The 19,009-nt window shown below is 41.5% G+C and overlaps 1 protein-coding gene and 1 long non-coding RNA gene across 6 annotated transcripts in view; one reads left to right on the top strand and one right to left on the bottom strand.

Annotated features, from left to right (window-relative positions):
- LOC306977254 overlaps nt 1–14,015 on the bottom strand; it is a 56,699-nt gene extending 42,684 nt beyond the window's left edge. The window contains exon 1 of the long non-coding RNA XR_013793821.1: nt 13,897–14,015. This is a non-coding gene — a long non-coding RNA (uncharacterized lncRNA). The remainder of the gene's footprint in view (nt 1–13,896) is intronic.
- Nucleotides 1–19,009, top strand: part of LOC306975571 (cell adhesion molecule DSCAM-like) — a 231,536-nt gene that overhangs the window by 154,891 nt on the left and 57,636 nt on the right. For 4 of the 5 annotated variants that reach the window (XM_079573156.1, XM_079573159.1, XM_079573157.1 and 1 more), the window contains exons 8-11: nt 2,116–2,388; nt 6,447–6,725; nt 6,816–6,935; nt 17,379–17,558. In XM_079573156.1, the coding sequence (XP_079429282.1) occupies nt 2,116–2,388; nt 6,447–6,725; nt 6,816–6,935; nt 17,379–17,558 (852 nt within the window). Of the gene's footprint in view, nt 1–2,115; nt 2,389–6,446; nt 6,936–17,378; nt 17,559–19,009 lie in introns of all 5 variants that reach the window. The other variant, XM_079573155.1, reaches the window with a different exon arrangement.

The raw sequence follows: 19,009 nt of genomic DNA, 5'->3' as shown, positions 1-19,009 counted from the left end.
TTTTGTTCACTTTCTCACTACGTTTTTCGACACTCTTTTGTGGCTTTTATGTTGCTTTTTCCCCACTCTTCAGTCATATTTTATTGCTTTTTTTATTGTGTTTTAGTTTCTTTATTTTCCGGCTTGTTTTTGGCACTATTTTGACGCTTTTGGAACAGGAGAAAATGTGCTCGGTAAGAGGTTAATTTTTGTGGTGCTACTCTGACCACGACCTCCAGAGATCACACTCAGACCCTAACGCATCTTTGAGTAATCTTTGAATCTTTCTCAGTGGCTATTATTACCTTTCCTCACCTCTCGATCTCTTCCTAAGCTGAATCCTTTCATAATCCCTCATCTTTAACAATATATTTAGCGTTGAAGCTGTGGACAGTGGACAGTTATCAGCTGGTTAGTAGCTGAATAGGATTTTCCTCATGTTTTAATAAGAATTAGATTGACCTACATTTAGGGGAAAAAGGTGCTTTTTAGTTGTAACCATAGCACAGCAGACACCACTTTTCCCTGAAAAGTGGGTCACAAACATGTTCTTAGTTTGTGTCTGTGGTCAAATAAATGCCTTTAGTTATTGTTCTTTTGTTTAGTGATATTTCCAGAGTGACAGAGACTCACTTTAGGGTTTAGACAGTGGGAGAAATTCAGTGCGAAAAAGACCATTTCTGCTGACAAATGATCTGATCAAAAATATCTTTAAGCTGCGTTTGATTACATTTCAAAGTCTCCCACATGCACAGAGCAGGGAGAAGCCGAGGGACGTCCAGTATTGCCCCAGTTGTTCCTTTAGGTTATTAACAAGCTACAGCTTCATTAACCCCTGAACCCCCGCTTTTACCGAGCACATTTTCTCTAGCTTTACCCTAATCTAAAAGCTTCTTGACTGGAGCTTACAGCCTGGATGCCAGAATAACGCCTCATTTGAAAGCTCAGACTTGCAAAACTCATCAAAGCTTGTTTTTATTACCACGTTTTAGACGTTTTTGTTGCATTTTTTAAAATCATGTTTTCGCACACTTGTCACATTTCTTGGTTGAATTTTTGTAAATTTATTGTCATATTTTCTGTGTTTTTATGAGGATTTTTTGTCAAAAAATGTTCCTGTTTTCGTTGCTTTTTTGTCAAATTTGCATCAAATTTTTTGTCACAATTTTATCCTGTTTTTGTTGCTTTTGTGATGACTTTTTATCTTTATTTTTTTTGTCATGTTTTTGTCCATGTTTTTCCTGTTTTCGTAGCTTTTTTGACATTTTTTTGTCTTTTGTCAATTTTTGTCACGTTTTTGTCCTTTATTCATTGCTTTTTTGACTGTTTTTTGTCATTTTTTTGTCCATTTTTTGTCATTTTTTGTCTTTTTTTTAAACTGTTTTTGTCAATTTTTGTCACATTTTTGTCACATTTTTGTCACCTTTTCAAAGCTCTTTTTCCCACACATTTTGGCCGCATTTAGTTTTTTTTTGTGTAATGTAGCTGATCAAGCCACAAAAATGAAACCAAAACATGTCAACAAAGCAAAAATAAAAAGGAAGAAAACGGGACAATCATAATGAGGAAGAATCTTAGATCAGTTTTGTAGGTCTGAGCTTTCTAATGAGACGTTAGACTAAAGCCTATCAGCTCCAGACAAGAAGCTTTTAGATTTGGGTAAAGCCGAATTGGAGTAAAAACGCTCGGTTAAATAAATATAAGTATGTGGGTGACAGATTCCCAACAGTTTAATGGTTTAAGTTGTGTGTGTGAGATGTGAGAAAGAATTTGTGTTTGTTGTAGTGATTTTGTATCTAATGTTGTAGCAGTGTATTATTTCTATTTCTACCAACAGAGTAGCTTTAAATAATGCGGGAGAAGTAATAAAAAGCGTCTAACTGTATGCCGTTATTGCCTTTAAATATTGTGTTTTCCTTCAGTTAGCTAATCTGCTTTGCATTTCACGCCTTCTCCTCGCAGCGCTAAGCAAACACCGAAAAAGGATTAGCCGGCAAATCTCCCGTGTACAGCCTTTTTAGTTACAGGTGCTCGCCGTAGGTTACGCGGGCACACCGTTCATGTTTTGTGAATCGAACACACCCAAACCCTGCCTATGTACCAAGGTAATTTCTTCAATGCTTGTGTCTGTTTCAGGCCGCGCGAGCATCCGTCCGTTGAAAAATATCACGGCCATTGCGGGGAAAGACGCCTTCATACACTGCCGCGTGATCGGTTATCCGTATTACTCCATCAAGTGGTACAAGAACTCGGCCCTGCTGCCTTTCAACCACAGGCAGCGGGCGTTCGAGAACAACGGCACGCTCAAGCTCACCAACGTGCAGCAGGGCGACGCCGGGGAGTACAACTGCAAAGTGATGGTGCAGCCCAACAAGATGGACTCCCAGAGCGTGCACCTGAGAGTGAGAGGTAGGTCCACGGAAAGGCTCACTGCGGGAAAATTGGGGCCAGCAGAGAAAGGAAGCTTCCATGACATGCCTGGTGGAGGAAGCTGTCTTTCAGTCAGTTGGACCTGGCACAGATGGCAGGACGGAAGACTTTAATTGAGAGGTTTGCATGAGATCCAGTGTTGAGTTTGACTATTTATAATGTAGTTTCACTTTTTCAAGATTTAGTGAAATAATAATTAAAATTTCAGTCTTTCAGTCTTAGAAAGTAAATGTGTATTTGTAAGAAAAAGGACAATGTTGCAGTCAAAATATACCTAAAATTCCCCCAAAGCAACACATTTCAACCTGGATAGACTCAAACAGACGAAAGCGGTGATTAGGAAGATTTAATGACATGTATATTAGTTTTGGCGATCAGACCCCGGCGGTAGACATCGATGTATGAAAGTCAGTATGGATGAACAGCTTGTAGTTAGGGATGCCTTCCCCCGGAGCCTGGACACTGGTGGTGGTATGGAAGACCCGTGAAGCTGCAGCAGGGAGAAGCCGTGGATGGAAGAGGCGGAGATGGGGTGGAGGTGGGTCGCAGCGCAGCTGGGAAGCGAACGAACCATGATTGCTGGGGCTTAAAAGCGGGACCGAGGGCGATGATTGGCTGCTATGGAGGTGCGGCTCTTACGCTGATGGCTGAGGTGGAGGTGTGGCCCTCTTGGAAGCGATCATTGGCTGGAGGAGGTGATGCTGGAAATCGTCTCCCAGGTTGAATTAATGCCTAGGCTTCATTTTACTGAAAAATATAGCTTTTCCTACAAAAATTATGTTACATTTTCCCCATTTTTCAATCTGAAATAGTTCCAAGTACCCCCTGCTAGGTCCTTGAGTACCCCCAAGGGTCCCCGTACCCCTGGTTGGGAAACACTGATGTATAGAACACTGGTCATTATCCGGAAAATAAGTACCTTCAGGGCGAAACATGACCGATAATGACCAGCGTTCGGGAATGTGATGTCATAACGATAAGCATTATGGGATTAGCAGCAATTGTAATGGGGATTTTAAAAGTTAAAATACGGGAGTTATTGTTCAAATTAAAACGCTTGGACACCACAGTGTGTTAGATGTATTTACCAGCAGTAACTCAGCAGTCGTTCCACGGCTCTTTTCTCTACTTTTTATACTGTTTTTAGCTAATGTTAGTTTATGGAAATGTATGCTAACAGCTGCAAAGATGGCCGATCTCCGTGGTAACTGTGAAATTTCCCGAACTCTATACATTATCCCTTACTTATCTCCGTCAACAAGAAATATCTGGACGTTTTAGTCAGTTTTTTTTTTTCCCAACAATATTTTTATTGATTTTTTTTTCAACAAAGCAAGAATTGTTTTACAGGCTTTGATAAAAGTACAAAATGTATCAAAGTATTTATAATAATAATAATGTATAAGTATATAGAGGCATACAAAACAGTGGCAGCCCGACCCATGCATACCACAACAAACCAAACCCCCCCCCAAAAAGTGCAATAATAAAAAATATAATAATAACAAAATAATACTAAATAAATAAACAAAAATAAATAAATAAATAAAGTAAAAATAACAAATAAAGTAAAATGAAGTAAAATAAAATAAAAAATAAAATAAAATAAAAATATAAAAAATAAAATAAAATCACACCAAAACTCCAAATGCTATGCAATGATCATGAAGTTACAAATCCACTTTCCATCAAGACATATGACAGATCCACCCTTTCCAAATTAGCCACAGCTTTAGTCTCATAAACAACTTTTGATTTAGTTTTAGTCTCATTTTAGTCAGCAATAATATTACTTTGACAAAAATGATGATGAAATATTTTACTCCACTGATGTGATGTCCCAAGCAGCAGGAAAAACGGTCAAACGGGCCCTGTCCAGATCATTGTCGTTTAGCCACGTCTTCATGAACCTCCTAAGATGCGTCAGCGGAACACGGAGTCGACTGCATCTTCATTTGCGCCGAGTAATGTCCGCTGAGATCTTTCCAACACCCATAGGTAACATGCAGAGGTCTTCCCCTCCTTTACAGCATTACGGAGAAGCGCGTCTCCAAAGTGCAGCGATACCGCGGGCTGCTCTTCCCAGCGGTGCCGTAGCCAGCCCAGTGCATTTGTTAATTTACTCGGCTCGCGCTTAAAATGCGGAAGTGTCTTTGGGGATCCCCGCAGTCCATTATCTCCACTTTGTTGTGAATTAAATAAGCCGCTAAAGTGCTGCTTATTTCACTGTTACTTGAACTGGCTGGACACTGGAGCGCAGATGAGATGGAGACGGAATAAAGCGAGGACCCGTTTGAAAAGAGCTCGCCGCGACGGTTACGCCAATTATTGTTATTAGTGGTGGTAGTTTTGTGGGTAAATCTGTTGAGAGAGTGGAGCAGAACTATGACCGAATGAGCCGCTATAAAGGAATTGTAGAAGAAGAAGAATGAGTTATAAATGTTTGACAAATGCGTAATAGTATGTACTCTGTATGTACATTTTCTTAGTCATTTCAAGCATTAAAGAGAAAGAAGAGTTTTTTTTAGAAAGCAGTGGTTTCCAAAGTGAGGGTCGGGACTCCTCTGGGGGTTGCGAGGCCTTGGGTGGGGGTCCCCAGATGAAAAAGTTCTGTTTTTAAAATGTTTGTGTGTAAAACCTGTTAAATTTGTGAAATCCATTCAATTATTCATAATAAACTGATTAAATACATCTTAACTTGTTATTCCGCCCTAAAGTAGCATAAGAGGCAACAACTTTAGACATGTGGTTTGGCTTTGGGACCCCCTATTTCCCTAAGGGATGACTTGTGACTCCCCCAAGAAACATAATTTGTCATATATAGACCCTTTCGCTGCTTACATAGATACAAACGGCATCGTGTCATAGAAGGGGGCGTGGCCTCGCCGAGCGGGAAAACAAAATCTTTTGGGACCACGCAATTTTTCACTCTTTTTAGCCTTTTTCTGGCGAAATTTGTCACCTACAAATAAAGTCAAGTCTAAATCGGGTCCATATGGATGTTTATTCACAGCAGATTGTTCAATAGAAGCGAAAAAACGGTAGTCATAGCTAGTGCTAGCTAGCATTAGCATTAGCACGATGTTAGTTTGCTGTTGCTCTGTTATTTATGTAATTATGGGCTGTTGAACCACTTTGTCCTCTCCATGTATTTGTCTTTATTTAGTAGAAAACTATATTCATAATTCAGAAAGTAGTTTTTGAATAATTAGAGAAAGCTTAGATTTTTCTCCAAATTGCTTTCCCCAAAACATTATCAAAACATTCCAGAGATGCTCTATCATCAGTGACATCAGCTGGAGGCAGGAAGTGATCAAGAGAAATAAGATTAAACTAGAACTAGCAATTATAAGTGTAACTACATCTAAAAAATGTGGTCCTGTTGTGGCTTAAGGTATAAGAACAAGAGGAATGACATTTGAGACGATAAAATAAGGTTTATCTGATATTTCCAACAACAGTTGTTTATCGTTACTATGACAACAGCTACAATGGAAATAGATAGGAATCTAGCTTCCCGCCTCCAGCTAAGCCTGGAATGTTTACAAACAATATAGTATTTTCCACTCAAGGTTTTATTGAACAAGCAGTAGATAAATTATGCATTTCAGACTGATATAATGATCAAAACAACCCAAAAACAATCATTTTAACAGATGCCGGTAGTGTTTCCATGCAGTTTCAGATGGAAAATATTGAATTAAAAATGTCAGAGTCCGACCCACGAGCTGAGAATCACTGCTAAATTTGTCAATCCCATTAATACAGAAAGCTACAGCCTCTATAAAATTCTAAAAATGAAGGCATCAGTTTCAAACATCTTCAATGAAAGCTCACCTTTGCCTATAAACTTCAGTGATGGATCTTTGAACCACGTCGGCTGCATGTCAGGTTATGATCCGCTCCTTCTTTTGCAGCCCCCCTGACCTCCTTTAAAGCAGTAGACGAGGATTAGCCTAAAAAAGCCCGTCTTCCTGCCACACTATCCGGGGAATTACCTTGTTCAGAGTCTTATCTCCCTCCCCTTCGCTCCGCAGTCCCGCCGTACATCCAGCCGTTCGAGTTCCAGCGCTTCACCATCGGCCAGCGCGTCTTCATCCCCTGCGTGGTCATGTCGGGCGACCGGCCTCTGGACATCACCTGGCAGAAGGACGGGCGGCCCATCCCGGTCAGCTTAGGCGTCACCGTGGACAACATCGACTTCACCAGCTCCCTGCGGATCAACAACCTCACCCCGGACCACAACGGCAACTACACCTGCATCGCGAGGAACGAGGCGGCCGTCGTGGAGCACCAGAGTCAGCTCATAGTCCGAGGTGAGGAAGATGAAGTCAGTTTAAGTAACATGCCCTCAGAGGCGGTCAGTCTGCTTCCTAATCCTAAAAGTTTTCCTGGTGTATGTGCAGTTCCTCCTCAGTTTGTGGTCCAGCCTGAAGATCAAGATGGCATCTACGGGAAAACTGTGACGCTGAACTGCTCTGCCGAAGGTTACCCGCCGCCCACCATCGTCTGGGAGCACTCCAAAGGTAAAGTACACAGCATTATGACAGCAAGACACATGCCTCCCCTGTGGGCACTTGTGTGTCAGGCACTGGCTGTTTGTTTGTTAGTCACAAGCTCCAAAGACTGTAGCTTTCCACACCTGTACTATAACCACTACTCTGTCCTAGTTTGCTTAGAGGCATTCCTTCCTTCCTTCCTTCCTTCCTTCCTTCCTTCCTTCCTTCCTTCCTTCCTTCCTTCCTTCCTTCCTTCCTTCCTTCCTTCCTTCCTTCCTTCCTTCCATCCTTCCTTCTTTTTTCCTTCTTTCTTTCCTTCCTTCTTTCATTGCTTATTTCCTTCCTTCCTTCATTCCGTCCTTCCTTCCTTCCTTCTTCCCTTCCTTCCTTCCTTCCTTCCTTCCTTCCTCCCTCTCTTCCTTCCATCCCTTCCTTCCTTCTTTTCTTTCTTCTTTCCTTCCTTCCTTCCTTCCTTCCTTCCTTCCTTCCATCCTTCCTTCTTTTTTCCTTCTTTCTTTCCTTCCTTCTTTCATTGCTTATTTCCTTCCTTCCTTCCTTCCTTCCTGCATTCCTTCCTTCCTCCCTCTCTTCATTCATTCCGTCCTTCTTTCCTTCCTTCCTTCCTTCCTTCCTTCCTTCCTTCCTTCCTTCCTTCCTTCCTTCCTTCCTTTCTTTCTTCTTTCCTTCCTTCCTTCCTTCCTTCTTTTTTCCTTCCTTCTTTCATTGCTTATTTCCTTCCTTCATTCCTTCCTTCCTTCCTTCCTTCCTTTCTTCTTTCCTTCCTTCCTTCCTTCCTTCCTTCCTTTCTTTCTTCTTTCCTTCCTTCCTTCCTTCCTTCTTTTTTCCTTCCTTCTTTCATTGCTTATTTCCTTCCTTCATTCCTTCCTTCCTTCCTTCCTTCCTTCCTTCCTTCCTTCCTTCCTTCCTTCCTTCCTCCCTCTCTTCATTCATTCCGTCCTTCTTTCCTTCCTTCCTTCCTTCCTTCCTTCCTTCCTTCCTTCCTTCCTTCCTTCCTTCCTTCCTTCCTTCCTTCCTTCCTTTCTTTCTTCTTTCCTTCCTTCCTTTTTCCTTCTTTCTTTCCTTCCTTCTTTCATTGCTTATTTCCTTTTTTCCTCCCTCCCTCCCTTCCTTCTTTCCGTCATTACTTCCTTCCGTCTTTCCTTCCATCATTCCTTCTTTTTTCCTTCCTTCCTTCCTTCCTTCCTTCCTTCCTTCCTTCCTTCCTTCCTTCCTTCCTTCCTTCCTTCCTTCCTCATTAACTCATTAACAGCAATACCACAATAATAAGGAAAATAATTCATGAATAAAACAATAATGAGAAGTAGAATAGGTACTTGTGTCCTTGTGTGTAAGTATTATTTCAATGCTCCCTTAAAGGTTATTGCTTCTGTAGAGGTTTAAATGTGAACTGTGAACTGAATCATGCTTTAAAGACCAAAAAAATTTAGTTGTGCCATATCTCGTTCTGCACATGCTTTTAAACTAGGCCTGTGCCTCTAAACTAGGGATGCACCGATACCGATACCAGTATCGGGTATCGGGCCGATACCACAGGCTGGTACTCATACTCGTACTCATTCATGAGGTCCCGATACCAGAAACCGATACCATTTGACGTGCGGTGAGCGCACCTACGAGGCGCACCTCTCAGCTGAGGAGAGAAAATAGCAACAAACTGGAGAATTCTTTAGTGGAAAGACAATAATCCACATAGAGCTGACTTTATTACAGACGACACTCCCTAAACCAGAGTCTGAGCTGGATTTAACCAGAGCTTAATGTTGTTGGTGCTGCAGCGTCTGCAGTGTTTACAACATACAGGCTAACGATGCTAACTCGCGGCTAGCGCAGTTTTGGCCATTCTGACGCCGTTTTATGCCCAGGGGTTTATTCATCTGAAAAACTAACCCAGCGACTAAAAAGTCCTCAGAAAATCCAATTAAAAGAGATACAGCATGTCCATATTGAGCGAAAATGAGCTGCAGCAGAACAGTGAAAACGCTGTAGCTACTCGCTAAGTTACTACAAAACACACGAGAAAATCCACACGGAGCTGAAGTAAAGACGAAAAGAGACCATTTCAGTAACATCTCAATACTATTGTTAAATAAAAATATATGAATAAAGCACAGGCATTGGGAGCTTTTGGACATGGGCTTTTCTGTCTATGATGGACAGTGCAATAAAAATTAAAAATTATATTGAATGAAAATAAAAATAAATAAATAAATGGCATCAGCACAATTCTAATATAACGGCTCTTAAAAGTGTCGCCTACTTTACTTAAGGAAATGTAAATGAGTAAATTTGCTAATTACAAACCAATCTGCTGTGGAAAAAAGTAAGAATGTTGAAGAAAATGCCTTGTACTCGTATCGGTATTCGGTATCGGCGAGTACTTAAATCCAAGTACTCGTACTCGTATCGGTTTTAGAAAAAGTGGTATCGGTGCATCCCTACTCTAAACGATTTGTACCTACAGCTGATATACGACGGCGACATTAGTATTTTACCCCCACTTTTAGCTTTCATCCACCCGCATCACTGTGTACAATCTCAAAAGCAGCCCGTGCAAACACACACAGAACAGAGGATATTCATATGAAAGACGCAGAGCAAACAAAGTAAAAGGCAGGGAGCGACCGGTGAGTCCAGGCGGCCACTCGAGCAGGCCTCACGCTGCAGGAGAGGGGCCCCAGGTGTGCGCTCCCCCAGCCATAAAACAGGGATGAAAGCTTCACCAGGAGCACAGGCGCAGTGTCCAATGAGCAGGGGGGGAGACGAGGGGGAGGGCAGTGGGTGAACCTCCAGATCAAAGGAATAAGAGAATCGCATGTGTTTGGTGCCTTTGATGGGATTTGCACACGCCCAGATGGAGGAGAGGACAGGCAGGCTTCATGGATGTGCGGTTATAAAACCAATGAGCTGATCTACTGATTTATATTCGTCCAGAGATGTGGTTTTAAAAAGTCAGCGTTATGATCACAGTGCGAATTTTAACCTCTTAACCCCCACCTGAACCGAGCACGTTTTCTTTAGTTTGGCTTTGCCCAAATCTGAAGGCGTCTTGAAAAAAGTGTCAGAATCGCGACAAAACGAGAAGAAAACAAGGATGAAAATGCAACAAAAATGTGACAAAAATGCAATAAAAAATATCCAAAGTTGACAAAAATGAATCAGAAATGCAAAAAAAGAGCCCCAGAAAAAGCAACAAAAGGGTGACAAAAAGGCGCTATAAAAGTGTCAAAAATCCAATGACAGTGATTGAAAGTCAGGGTCCGCACAGCAGTGAAAGCTCCCAATTTTTTAATAGTTTCTCACCATTAGGTTTGGTATCAGATGAAAAAATCTGATGACAACACGGCAACAACGCAAGGAAAAAGGTCCATTCAGATCAGTTTTGTAGGTCTTATGAGGCATTGTAAAAGGCTGTGACCTTTTACACTTGGATAAAACTGAACTTTTTTTTATGTTACTGGCTTTAATGGGACTATACTGAGTTTAAAAATGTAAAAAAAAATATGGATTTTCCTCCCCTTACATGTTCCAACAATGTCCTAATGTGTAAAATGAGCCAAGACCTGTTCACCACAACTGCCTCTAAAAAGTTGTTACTTCGGGTCCGAAGTGCCGTCATGCACGAGCGATCGCTGTTATTGTTTACAATTTTCGCCGGATGTTTTGGTGAATGGTAGGGAACAGCTGATGCATACAGGCCTCTAACTCGGTTTTATAAAATGATAGATCTGTTACAGCGCAAGAGAAGCAATGCCCTGTTTATGGACATTGTTTTTGCTGATTACAGGATTTTAATAAAATGTTTACCAAATATGAAAATGTAAAATGCCTACCACGGCCAACGGATGTGACGACATCGCGATCGCTCGTATGCACGAGCTTAATATAGAAGCTGCAGTTACACGTATGACCTGAGGTGGCGGTAGTGAGTATAAAATTGCCAACTTACATCTAGCTCCGTTAAAGCACCTTCAGTGGCAAGAGTATGAGAATGAAATGAGCAATTATTAATCTTTTCCTCCACACTTTGTTATCTATTAGGCGAGTACTCGATGCCATCATGTCTGTGTCTTTTTGGTGAAAAAGCCTATTATAATTGAATAATAATTATAATAGGCTCCACTGTATGTACGGAAGTGTTACTCTGAGGTTCACGGCCATTCCTCTCTGGTTATTTTCCCATGATGCTGATGGGAGGTTTCTGACTACGTGTTTAAAACATTACGTTGGGTGTAAATACTTGATGCAGGAACCGTCTGTGTTCATTGACGTAGGAGTTTTTAATTCACAGATACAATATAAGTTCGTCAGCAAAGAATAGGCTCAAATGAAGACAAGATTCGGAAACATATGTTTTCTCGGGCCATAAGTGTACCCACAGCCGAGCCGAGCGGTGTTGCTTCTTTTTAAAGAGATGAGTAATGAAAAGCAGCCGGTGTGGGGCCGGGGCAGGTGCCGGGGGAGGCCATTGTCTAATGTGCCGTAAGCCTCGGTGCAGTTTGTCCACGGAATGGCCGCCTCCTGCTCCTGAGTAACGGCCGCGGTGTTGGCTACGGCAGCCAGATGAGTGTCTCCAGGAGAAATGGACCAGTAAGTAAAGGTCAACTGCTATTAGCATAACGGCTAGCCCTGTTTGGATATGCAAAATCCATAATTCAAGGGAGAACACACAGACGCTTGGCCCGGGCTTTTCTCTCTTACCGCTTCTGTTCTTCTCTCTGTCTCTCACGATCAAAAGGGCCCAACATATTTTAAGTGCGTGATTCGTGTTTGGGGTGCAAGAGGTCCCGGACGAGCCCCCATAAATATGTTACGACCAAACAGACTCAACATATTCATAGAAAGACAAGGACAAGCATTCATTTTCTATTCAATCTGCTTAAACTTCACTCTTCTTCTTTGATTTTTTTGGTTGGTTGGTTTATAGAGGGAGTATTGTGCATATTGTTCTCTCATCAAAAGCACACCAGGTGTCCTGTGTCGAGTCGCTAGCGCATCTTGGAGTGATCTTTGAATCATCACCTTTCGCTCTCCTCAAAAAAAGATCCTCTTCAAGGCCTACGCATGGCCCATCTGCTGGAGGGGGCGCGGAACTGCACTTTAATGTATGATGTGCTCCCGCCATCTACAACATCACCAGTTTTCGGACATAACTTTGGAACATAAAGTGATCGAGGCTTTTGTCTTTTGTGTTGGAAACTAGACATTTCAAGCTTTGAAACGACCCCTCCCTGGTCCTTCTACATCTCCAAGGACCCGCGTAACATCAGGGTGAAAATTCAGAAATGTATTTCAGAAGTAGAGGTTCCTCCAACAATATAACTGTTGTGCGCACGTGTCATGACTCATGAAGCACATGTTCATCAATAATAATCATAATATAATCAATAAAATAAAATAAAACTAGCCTTTTGTGTGACCAAAAGGATTGGGGGAACAAAAGGGAAAACCCAAAAACAATAGAATGCCATTTGGGTAAAGAAATGGACTTTATTTTATTTTTAGGGTCTTTTGCTCAATCAATCAAGTAAAAACACTCACCATAGCTGCACTACAGCCACAGTAAAGATTTACTTTTTTGTTTCCCTTTATTGAAACAGCTCTGCAGCAAAGGGGAGGACGAGGAAGGCTTATGGGCAGATTACGTGGAAATCAGGACTTGGAACTACTAGATGTTTTGCTTTAACTGCTTAAAGGGGCTAGATGCAAGCTGGCCATTTTATACTCACTACTGCCACCTCAGGTCATACGTGTAACTGCACCTTCAATATTAAGCTCGTGCATGACGGCAATTCGCACCCGAAGAAAAACTTTTTGAGTGACAGTGCAGGATTCTAGAGGCAGTTGTGGTGAACAGACCTGGGCCCATTCTACACATTAGGGGGAGGAAAATACATAATTTTAACATTTTTAAACTCTGTAGAGTCCCTTTAACATCAATATTGCATTGTCTAACCAACAAAGTGTAAGATTGTGATAAAGATGTTTTAGAGATGGGTTCAGTTCTTTGGTTTTCCTCGGTGTTGTTGTAAAGTGTTTTATAAATACATTTAGTGTGATTGTTTGAGATTATTATCAAATACCTGTAAAATGCATAATACCCGTCTTTAAAAACACACCCTTCCCATCCCATGGCGAAAAAAAACAAGAGATAGAACAGAAACATTGACCATATGAGCAAACCAAACAGGCAAAATTGTGTAGCAGCGGCAAGACAAACCCATAAGAAGAAACAAACCTAAACCTTAAAAAGGCACAAAAAAAGATGTACCACAAAATAAGAGAAACGGTACAAAAAGTCCCCCTCTCTCCTCTTTCTCTCCTCCTCTCTCCTCTCTTCTCTCTTGTCCTCTCGCTCCTCTCCCTCCCCGAGCTCAGGGGAACTAGAACAAAGTCGCCACTTGACCCTGTTCTTGCCGGGGCCACTTGACTGCGTTTTAATTAAAGGCAAAACCCACAGCTCTAAATGGCCTAATCTCTACATGCTAATGCTAACACGGCGCTAATGTGGAGAGCGCCGCGGTGCACAGATGTGTTTAATAGTGCATGAGCGCGGCGGATTGTGGCGCTTTTATCGTTCCATGAGCAGGATGTTTGCTTTTTCTCTGAAGATACTGAAGGCTTTGTGGAAATTGGCCTGACAACACAGAATAGAAAATGAATTGATAAAAGTATTAATTCCCAAGTGTGTGGAGTATTACAATGTCACTTTAATATTTCATGTACTCTGCATAAGAGGTCAGTTTATGGAAGCAGTGTCCAAACCTGAAGCAAACAGTGTGACATCAAGGATTAAATGCACTAATATGTTTTACTGTTCATGATTCAAGATTCAAATGGGAGCACGATTTCAGGATCAGAAACAACCGGATTTAAAGGTTGCTTTTCTCAGCCGCCTAAATTTCCTTGCTTTCAGATTGGGCTGACTCAAATCCATATGGACTAAAAGAAAAATACTTAAAAATAATACTTTTGCCCAATGTGCTTTATTTACGATGCTATTGTTATAGGTAAAGCTAATACTTGAGTTGAATAAAGATAGAACATACTGTATCTGGGGACACTGATACTTTTAATTGAAACAGGTTATTGCATACACTCCTAGGGGGTCATTTATCAAGAGAGGTGCGAGATAGCGAGTGCAAGCTGAAAAATAGTGGAAAAATGCTGAATTATAAATAATTCAGCATCTATATCTTTATTTTAAACTAAACAAAGATACAAACTAAATAAAGATACAAAGACATGGAGAGGAACAAAGTGGTTCAACAGCCCATAAATACCGTAAATTCTCAAATACTGGCCTGTATTCCATTAGCGGCCGGGTCTCTAACAGTGGCCGGGTTTGCGGCTGGCGGAGACAAATTAAAGCCGGTCTCTTAAACAGGCCGGGGCTTTTATTAGAAACTATAGCAATAGAAATATTCCCCATGTTAGGAATTTGTCTCATACTCGTGTAAATGAAAACTCACGTGCAGGAAGTAAACAAACGGGAACCCGGGCCGAGGGGGAACGCTGCGGAGAAGCTGATCCGAGCGGAACTTTGACACAGATTTAGCCACTTTTCAAACCTCCTGTGACTATTTGTGGAAACAGGGCAAGCAACAAATGTTGTGTGACACCATCGCGTCTTCAAAGCACGTCCAGCTGCTCCGTGTGCAGGTCAGTCCCACGCCTCAAAACAACTCCTCCGATCAGCGCGAGCGTCTCGTCTTCTCTCGGGTCAGTCTCATGATCGATCACAAACACAAACGCTCCGTCTAAACTGGCCTTTTACACAAGATAACAGCAAATAATCCGGTCCGCGCTAAAAACGAAACAGAAACCTGCAGTGACATTGATGTGAATGTTCCGCTAACAGCAACGAAACACTTCCTGTTGTCCCGACAAAATAAAAGGCGTCACTGTTCCAGCCGCTGGGAGATGGTTTGAAATGTTAATTAATAAATGAACCTAATATTCTAGGTGCAAATGGACACAAATGTCGTTTTTCTTCGTTTTCCTGGTAGTCCGTTTTGCTCAAATAGAAATAAAGGCCTGTCTCTAATTGTGGCCTGGTTCCAATAAAGGCCTGGCCCTGGATGCCCTTGAGTAAATAAAGGCCCCGGCCTATATTTGAGCATTTACGGTACATAAAAAACGGAGAATGCTCACTTGATGCTTCATGTTAGCATCGGGCTAATGCTAATGGTTAGCTAGCGCTAGCTACAACTGCCGTTTTTTCACTTCGATCTGCTGTGAGAAAATGTCCATATGGGCCCGATTTACACTTGACTTTAGTTATGTGTGATCAATAATTTCATATTCCACCAGAAAATGACTAAAAAGAGTGAAAAAATGTGTTTCCCAAAAGATTCTATTTTCCCCCTCGGCGAAGCCACGCCCCTTCTATTACGAGATGCCGTCTGTATAGGCTCTTTAGAATGTTGTGATATCACGTGAACGCTACCTGTTGAGTGGGAACAACCCAAACTACTTCAATAAGAGCTTTTGTCTGCATATATTGCATTATACTTGCCTCATAAAGCCTGATGTTTATTAATTGTATAATGAACACTGTAATGAGAGAGAACCCAGTGATTGGCGCTCTCCCAAGGCCGCAGCCGTCCCAGGCCGTCTCCGTGTGCTGTTGTTGTTGTTTTCGCCTGCGTCTCGTTAAGCATGAGCGTTATGTCTCCTCAGATTGCATCACGTCGCCCTGGCCCGCGCTGCAGCAGCTGTTTGCCGGCGCGGGGATTTAGGCCTGGTGTGGAGAAACATGTTTTCAATCCTGCCCTAATCTGACAGGCTTTGTCATCAAATCTGTAAACATGGACTCGCACATGCGCCAGGCTGCCATGTTGCACAATTCCACCGGAAAAAAAAAAACCTCACTGAAAATGGCAATAAAACCTATTCCAAGTCTGGTGCAGCATAAACAGTACGCCGTGTTAGCAGCGACTTAAAATGAGCCAATAATAATAAGGCCAATGCTTTATTACAGTATTATAACACCCACAAACTGTAACAGGAAGATAACTAGATATAACAATGCAAGTTTTGAAGTAACTGAGAGGTTTTTTTTCTTTTGAGAGATTACATAATGAAGTATCTGTACTCTTAAAGAGGGGGTATTATGCTTTTTTCAATCACATGGCACCAGTCTATATCACACTACAATGATGACTAAACCTTCTATTGGTCTGTAAATGCAGTAAATTAAAAATAACTGCCTTGTATAAAATTGCTCTCTCAAAATGGCTGTAGCAAATGTCTTGAAATAGGCCTCTGTCTCTTTAAGAACCTTAGAAACCGACACGCCCCCTCCACCCGCTGTCTGTGGCATCAGTGGGGAGCGGGTTCTGCTGAGGAGCAGTGGTTGGTTACTCGGCTGGTGACGAAAGCTCGGAGGCGTCTCCAGGAGGTGGGGGCGTTCCTAGGAGGACTCAGGCAAACCTATCCCTAAAATGGCCGCCATCAGCGTTTTTACAGATTACTCAAAAATACGTGAATGTGCCAAGGCAACACTTCAGGCATGTTTTTAATGAGGGAATGACATAATAACATGATGTAAAGCTTGAAAAAGTCGATTTTGCATAATACCCCCCCCTTTAAGATATTTCAGGATTTTTGACATAGGGCCTCATTTCCTAGGTATCCAGAGTGTTGCTGATTTCTGGAGATATTTTTTTTGTAGTTCATGCAGTTCTTATATTTGAAGAGCTTTGTGGTGCTAGGCTAGTGTGAGGCTAGCGCATTTCTATGGTATCAGCTAGCCTGCATTAAAAACTGTCCCGCTCCACAGTGCACCTGAGGCAAATCACTTATAACACCAGACTAATGATATAAATGTCAGTGCCACGAAACTCTTCAAACATAAGAACTGCATGAAGTACAAAAAAATATCTCCAGAAATTAGCAACACTCTGGCTGGAATGAGGCCCTATGTCAAAAATCCTGAAATATCCCTTTAATAAATGCAAATTGTCCATCATTTTACGCTCTTTTAACCCCCGCCTTAACCAAGTGCGTTTTCTCCAGTTTAGCTTTACCCAAATCAAATCTAACACCTCATTTGAAAGCTAAGATCTAAAGAACTCAACTAAATGGATTTTTGTCCTCGTTTGTGTTTTCGTCTCATTCTTGCTACATAGTCATCACTTTTTAGTTGCGTTTTCTTCACAGATTTTTGTCACTTTTTCAATATTTTTTGTTGCTCTTTTGTCACTTTTCTGTGGCGTTTTTAATCAAATTTTTGTTACTTTTTCATCCTTGTTTTCGTTGCTTTTTCCAGAAGATAACAGAATGTATTTGGGGGGCCTTGGTTTTGGACTGGGGGGGGGGTTTCAGTGCAACACTTGTAGGAAAAAAGGTTGGGGAAAACACCTTCAATGCTTCTCCTTTTGGATGAAACGTTCTTTAAATTAACCCAAACACCTCCCACTCACTTGTTGTGCGTCCGGTGTGCTTTAGGTGCGGGCGTGCCCCAGTTCCAGCCCATCCCCCTGATCACGGGCTCCCGGATCCAGCTGCTGAGTAACGGCTCCCTGCTGATCAAGCACGTGCTGGAGGACGACAGCGGCTTCTACCTTTGTAAGGTCAGCAACGACGTGGGCGCAGACGTCAGCAAGTCCATGTACCTCACCGTCAAGAGTAAGAGCAACACACGCGCCTTTTGTCCTGTAACTGTACCGCCGCTCCTGACACATGGCACACATTTCCCACAAACACACATGACGATTTTCTTCACAGGGTTTTAGATTGAATGTGCCACAGGAATCCGCCATGTTGGGGACCACAAGCAAAGCCGGATCTCTACTGGTTAATAAAACTCAATTGTGTCCAAACTACATTTACATTTTAAAATCTCCATTAGTTTATTATTATGTGATGAGTCAGGGAAGGCCAGTGTGCTCTCAGTGATATAAAATGACAGGATAAAATACTTTTAGCTGTTGAGAGTTGAAGTAGTTTTTTCATACAGCATGTTTTATTTCTACTTAAAGCAGAACTAAGTAACTTGTTTACCATAGTGCATCCTTTTTGGAGTCCTGGGGGTAATACAAGTGTTAATGGGATGATTGGGGGGGGGGGTCTTTCATCTCCCCCTGGTGTCTCTGGCCAGAAAACCACACTTGCAACTTTCCCTGTCTCCGACCTGGATGACCCATACATAGTAATAGAATCATGAAGAAGAAGCTAACAGGCTAACGGGCAAAGCTAAATGCGGGTGAAATCACAACAATGCCGCCCAAGAAGCAGTGTTAATTTTGACAACATATTTTATTTTAGTTTTAGTCTTAGTCTTTTGACTAAAATGTAATTTAATTTTAGTCAAGATTTAGTCAAAAAAAAGTTTAAATTTTAGTCTAGTTTTAGTCGACTAAAATTGCATGTCAATTTAGTCGACTAAAATTAAAACTAATTTAGTCGACTTATATATATAATATTCATTATAATCATATTTAATCGTGGTCCTCGACTTCATGGAGCTGCTTCCACGTGAATGAAGCACAAACCTTTTTATTTGGCAGTAAATTTAAATGATATGAAGCTCTTTCAGACGGTCAATACAAGTTTGGATGATTTTAGTCTCTCCTTTTAATTTTTATTTAGTCTTATTTTAGTCGACTAAAATATCTGGACATTTTAGTCATAGTTTTAGTCTCATGAGAAACTTTTAATTAAGTTTTAGTCCAATTTTTAGTCGGCAAAAATATCACTTTGACTAAAATGAAGATTAAATATTTTAGTCGACGAAATTAACACTGCCAAGAAGTGACTTCCTGTTTCGATCCAGCACACCAAAATAAAAGCACACAGCTCGTCTCAGTGATTAGTTCAGCAGGTCCTTGCAACATCATAAGAATATAATTAAATACACACATTGTAGTCTGATAATAGTCTTAATAGTTAGGCAGAAAGAAAGTTGAACTAATGAACTCCTGAACTAATGAATAAGATGGTACTTTTATTTTGGTGTGCTGAGTCAATTGAGGCACAATGTACAATATCCCTCTCTCCCTCTCCCTTTTCTGTCACCGTAGTGTTTACTCTCACAGACAATTAATGAGTAAAAAAACACAACATGCTACGACACCTGC

This window comes from Gobius niger (genome assembly GCF_951799975.1).
Source record: "Gobius niger genome assembly, chromosome: 1".
In the NCBI taxonomy this organism is placed as follows: domain Eukaryota; kingdom Metazoa; phylum Chordata; class Actinopteri; order Gobiiformes; family Gobiidae; genus Gobius; species Gobius niger.
This window is presented reverse-complemented; position numbering and strand designations above follow the sequence as displayed.